The sequence below is a fragment of the Phaseolus vulgaris genome, chromosome 3 (assembly GCF_051622355.1).
Source record: "Phaseolus vulgaris cultivar YP4 chromosome 3, ASM5162235v1, whole genome shotgun sequence".
In the NCBI taxonomy this organism is placed as follows: domain Eukaryota; kingdom Viridiplantae; phylum Streptophyta; class Magnoliopsida; order Fabales; family Fabaceae; genus Phaseolus; species Phaseolus vulgaris.
Window position 1 is genome coordinate 4,443,613 of NC_143500.1, and position 6,054 is coordinate 4,449,666.

The 6,054-nt window shown below is 32.3% G+C and overlaps 1 protein-coding gene across 1 annotated transcript; it reads right to left on the reverse strand.

The window, feature by feature from the left end:
- Positions 1–588: 588 nt before the first annotated feature.
- LOC137806218 (ABC transporter G family member 21) lies at positions 589–5,421 on the reverse strand. The gene is made up of 5 exons (XM_068606213.2): positions 5,137–5,421; positions 3,859–4,663; positions 2,404–2,574; positions 2,137–2,315; positions 589–1,377 (listed from the first exon to the last, which is right to left on the reverse strand). Exons 1-5 carry the CDS (start codon positions 5,344–5,346, stop codon positions 727–729), a joined length of 2,016 nt encoding a protein of 671 aa, XP_068462314.1. The 5' UTR covers positions 5,347–5,421; the 3' UTR covers positions 589–726.
- Between the last annotated feature and the right edge of the window lie 633 nt (positions 5,422–6,054).

Consider the following 6,054-nt stretch of genomic DNA (forward strand, 5'->3'; position numbering starts at 1 on the left):
AAAGTGTTTCCAAAGAGCTTGAGAAAGTGAAAAAGATTTCTAAACTGTTTGATGACATTCTAAATGAAAATCTTGGGCTTCCATCTAAAAATAAAAAGTTATGTGAAGAGAACAAGGATATGAAACAAAGACTTGAAACTCTAACTACTAATTCAAAATACTAAAAAAAGAAAATGCTTTTGAAAAATGAAAGTATTGTAAAAATGCACAAAGTAGACAAAGATAAAAAGATCATATATGGTCTACTATATGAGAATGCTTCATTAAAGAAAGTCATGTCCCAATTTGTTATAGTTGGGAAATCTCTAGATATTTTACTAAGAAAATCAAGGAGACCCCATGATAAATCTAAGATTGGATATGAAGGAAAGTCTCATAGTAAAACACATGCATCTAAATATGTAAATATGTAGTATTGAAAATTACAATAGAAGTTTGATGATAAATATGGGCTATAGTTATATAAATTAATTCATTTTATATTAATTAATAATAGAGATTTAAATTTTTTACAATCGAAATTACATGAAAACTTTGCACTACAACTTCACTAAATTTTAGTTGCATCATTTCATATCAATTGATCTTAAGGATCTAAAATGAGTCCCTTGAGGCTTGAATTGAATTATGGCACTTCAACTGAGACAACAATATAAACAACAAAGAAACAATATGTAAATCAATATTATTTTCCTGAATCCTTGATCTACAGTGAAGTCTCTATGCTCAATGATATAGCCCCTTCCTCAGAGCTAGATATGCCACAACTCTATATCCAATCAACATTATAGTCAACACAACCACATCTTTCCACAAATTATCAAGCCCTAGACACTTTATGGCAGGAAAGTCTCTGATCTTACAATGTAAGCCATGTCCACACTCATAGACTTCATTTACTGAGTATTGCACTCCTGCAAGAAGCTTATAGCAATAGTGACTGAAAGAGATGTACTTCAACCAAGATATAAAGAATGGAATTTTTTGAATGTAGTAACCCCCAGCTAAAAGAAACACCAGCATGGTCACTGAGGCTAAGGTTGTGGCTTGTTTGACATCAATCAGAATGGCCCCAAGTGCAAGGCCTATTCCTTGAGAAACTAGCACATTGAAAAGCATGATCAAGAGAGTAAACACAAACGTAACTAGGGAAGGCTTGAGACCTTCCATCCAATAAGATATTGTTACAAAGATTGTAGGAAGCACAAGCTCCATTGGTAAGTCCCCAACTGTCCTGGCAACATAGTATGAGGATAAATGGTACATTCCTGATGATCTTTCTTTTATCAACATTGGTCGGTCAAGAGGAAAAGCAAATATGGCATTGAAGAGAGGGAAAAAACCCCAGAAGATGGAGAAGAAGAATAGCAGACCTACCTGTTACAAGGATATAAACATTGTTATGAGTTAGTAATTTGGATTGCGTTGTTAAGTGAGATTTGGAGACATATGAATAATTATTTATTCAACGGAGGAGTGGTAGACTATTCTAATGAAATTTTGTCCTTCACACAGGTTAAAGTTTGATCTTTGATCTCATCAAAGGTACCTTCAGCAAGTTTCTCATTCTCTGATTGGTACATAGAACTCCTGGTATGTATGTACCCAATTAATAGTTATTAATAGAGTGGCGGGGTTGGTCTTTAAATTTTAAGTTGTTTTTAACTAGTTGTGGCAGGGTAGACAGTCAGGATTTTTTTGAAGTATATGTCTTTTTGCTTTGAAAGAGGGTTGTACTACCCTTAAAGTAGATTACATTTATTATTTTTTTTCCTGATAAAAAAAATGTTGTTATCACCTTCTAATTTTTAGTATTTGAACAAGTAATTTAATGAGCTTTGGATAATACTCTTAACACCGTTACTAACAGGTTGACAATGTTCCTATTAAGTCTGCTGCAAAATTCTTGCCTTATTTGATAATTTAACAATCACTATAAATTTTTTTAACAATGATTCAAAGTTAAAGTTAATAGAGGTAAAATACATTAAATTTGCTTGTCTAGGGACTAAAACTCACCATTATTATGCTTAACATCTAAACAGTACAATTTTTAGTAAATTTTTCCTAATTAATATTAATTGATTTTTGAATTCTTACAAAAATAAGAACAGGTTCAAGAGAGAATATATATACCTGGTCTTGTATCTGTGAGGGATCAGAATGCCACCATAGAAGTCCTGAGAGGATTGAGACAGACAAGACTTGGAAAATTCTTAGGCTAGAGTAAGATTCATGTCTCCTCTCTTTCAAACCTCTCTTAAGCAGAACCATGAATTGTTCCCACCAGCTAGTGGTCCATTGGTTCTCAGAACCTACCAAACATTCATTTAAAGATAATTTACTCATTCAGTCATGGTATATTGATACAATACAAAGATTATACCATAAAACTTCACTTACTTCCAAATGTTCTTGAAGCAAAAAAGGCTAGTTCTCTGTGATTTTGTTGAATCTCTTGTTTTAGAAGAGGATATACATTCTTCTTATACGATGAAACTAGGAATTGTTTGATTGAAGCTTGATCCTCATGCTGATCTAAATGTTCATCTTCTTTGACATCAACAACTACACCTACAGAGCACAGGATGTGAAGAATTAAAAGGGGTCATTGCATGTCTCACTTGAGGTTCAATCCATGTCATGTTTTGTATCTTCATGACCAAACTCATGAAAATCATGATCTAAGATTCTTCCAATATCATAACTTAATATCTTGTTTACATTGTAAGAAATTAAGCTTAATTAATTATTCATTAAATTCACACTAACATAGTGCCTAAATGATCATCAATTATAAACCTTTAAAATGCATGCACAATAAATTGGTTTACTTTTAGAAACAAAAAAATATAAGTGCTCGAAAAAGGTATAAGGAGCAAAAAATGTATATGAATTCTAAGAAATAAATTTTATTAAACAGAACCTTAGTTCAATGAATGAAATCTAAATTTAAATTATTCAACATGAGTCTCTCTCCGTAGTTCTATAGAATAAATTTATATAAAGTATCATTTTCCTAAATGATAAAGACAAAAAATAAACACTTACACTAGAAAAATAAAATAAAATATCTTAAAACAGAATAACAACTAACTTATGATTGAAAAGAAAGAAATAAAGAAAAATACTATTGATATTACAAAAAGGTAGAGAGAAACAATAGAATGGGAGATTGTTATAAAAAAAATATATAATAGGAATAGTATATCTAGAAAGTGAGTGTGTTTTGTTTTATATGGTGTTAAAGAATATTTTTCATCTAAAGTATAACATTTGAAAGGAAAGAGATTCTTTTAACACCAATCATCAATGAAAAATATATATTTTACAAACACTTATATTAATATAATAATATTTTTAATTAAAAAATAAAATAAAATAAAATATTAATTTATTGAAATATGAAAGGAATGTTTTAACTTTGACAATGTTAACATATCAGCGTCCCATTTGAAATTCTTATATACATATTGTTGTTTTTTTAGTTTATTTCTGGTTGTGATTTTTAACAAAAGTTAGTTTTGAGTAGTGAGTTGGAAGGAGATGAATATAAAGATTGTTTCAAAAAAAAATTTTATCATTATTTTGATATACTTTTTAGATTGTTTCAAATTACACTTTTCAAATAAAGGTTATCAAATGTAAAGAAGTGTCAAATTATCATTGTTTTTTTTATATTATCTTTTTATGTATATATTATCTATTAATAATAAAAAAAATTCATTTAAAATTCTAAACCTTAATCTTTAAATTCTAAACTTGCTTCCATGTCACTTTAACAAACAAGGTCAAGTAGAAAATCAGCTGGGTTGATGAAACAATTGAAATTCTTAAATTTTAGGTGAAATGACTTACCATTAGCAAGGTCAAGTAGAAAATCAGCTGGGTTGATGAAACTGAAAGTGGGCACAAACCCAATGGAGTCAAGATAATTCATGGCCTGAGATGCTTGCCCGGTGAAAATCGGGCACCCCTCCGACAGCAGCAACACCTTATCAAACATCCAAAACAACCTGCTCGAAGGTTGGTGAATGGTGGTCACCACCGTCCGACCACTTCGGGCAAGACCATGAAGCATTGCCACGATGCGTTGGGCAGTGGTGGAGTCCAACCCCGATGTCGGCTCATCAAGCAACAACAAACTTGGGTTTACCAACATCTCCTGTCCTATGCTCACCCGCTTTCGCTCGCCGCCTGAAATCCCCCGAAAAAAGGCGGCGCCGCCACCAACGCGGCTGTTTCGGCACTGCGACAACCCCAGTTCCCCAATAATCATTTCAGCCTGCTCCATTTTCTCTTCCCTTGTCAAACTCTTTGGAAGTTTCAACATGGCGGCGTAACCTAGAGTCTCGATCACAGTGAGGTGAGGGTACAAGACATCGTCTTGGGACACAAACCCTATGTTGCGCCTCATGGAGCTGGAGAAAGGGTGGTTGTTGTACGTTACGGCGCCGGAGAGTTTTCCGGCGAGACGGCCGGCGAGGGCAGTGAGTAAAGTGGTCTTGCCACTCCCTGAGGGACCCAACATTGCCATTACCTCCCCTGGCCCCACCATTCCACTCACACCATTCAACACTGTTCTTGTGTGCTTTGGTTTTTGAGAAGATACACAACCATTCTTCTCCCTTCCGAAAGTTATGCTGTAGGAAACATCCTCAAACTACATGCAAAAACATTACAACGTTAGATCAACTAAATCAGCATATTAATTAACTAACCCACTAAGCAAAACACGTTATATATTGATTAATTACATGCCAATTCAATCACTTCAATGGTTTAACATATAAACATTTTTCACATATGGTTTCACATTCATACACATTGACTATGTAAAAAAAAGTTACACTCTCAACCGATCAAATATCATGCTAAGTATGTTTGACCAGATAAAAATCAACAAATTTATGTTCTACACTGTTTGTGAGAAGATGAAAATTTGCAAATTATTTGTATTGTCCGTAAATATATTGGTTACTCTTATTTTGAAAAATAAAGTTTTTAGAAATAAAGTGTTCCTATGTCGTTCCATTTGAGTTATTTTAAGGAAATATTTTCTTCATTTTCGCAGCTTAAGTGAGAAAAGATGGTATTTTTAAATTTTTTTCTGATTTGAAAAGAATTGATGAGTACTTTGAGGGTAACGGGGCGAAGGGATTGACGAAGAACAGAAAATCTTGGTGGTGGAATATTTGACTGTGGGTGTTGGTGAGAATGATTGTTGTTGTGAATGTGATTGGCGGCGGAGGAAGATGGTTCGGCGTGGACGGAGCTGTTTTCCGGGAGGTTGGGGACGGCCGGAATGTCAGGTGTAACAGCGTTTTCTTGCTGAGGGGGCATCATCGGAGATTAATTTGATGGTTTGTGTGAAGAAAATGAAGGTGGAGAAGAAGAGTGAGATGAGAGAAGAAACACACAAAGGAGTGAAGGAAGGGTGACAATATATAAAGATTAGGAAAGAGACCCACCTAACTACCCTTCTTGTGTTTTATTTCTATTTTTATTTAAAAAACTAAATAAAAAATCATTAATTATAAGGAATTATAGTGTTAGATAAATAATGTTTCCTATTTTTATATTTTTCTAAATACTTTTCTCTTTTACAAATTTAAGGTTTAAAAACTTGTTCTTGTTTTGTATTGCTGTGGAGCAACACTTATTTTTATTGATGATTAACCTTTAATTATTACAAAATTTTAGTACAAATTTTCTTTCTACCTATTTAAAAAAAAAATGTAAATCGTACTTAAGAATATCGTGTTTAGTTTCACTCGAATTAATTATTTGATTTAATTATTTTTCTTAAAAATCACTAATGGTGTTTTTTTTTATAAATTTTGATTGGTAAAGATATGATTAGCATAGGATAACGTGACACTTTTAAATTATAATATTAATGAATATAAATTAATTTATCTTTTTTTTCTCACACAAAATATTTTCAAGAATTAAACATTGCAGTATCTTTTGCTTATAAAATAATTGTGACCATTTTTTTATTAGTGAGTCTTTTGATTCCAAATATCGAGGCTTCAATGATGAAGAAGAAAA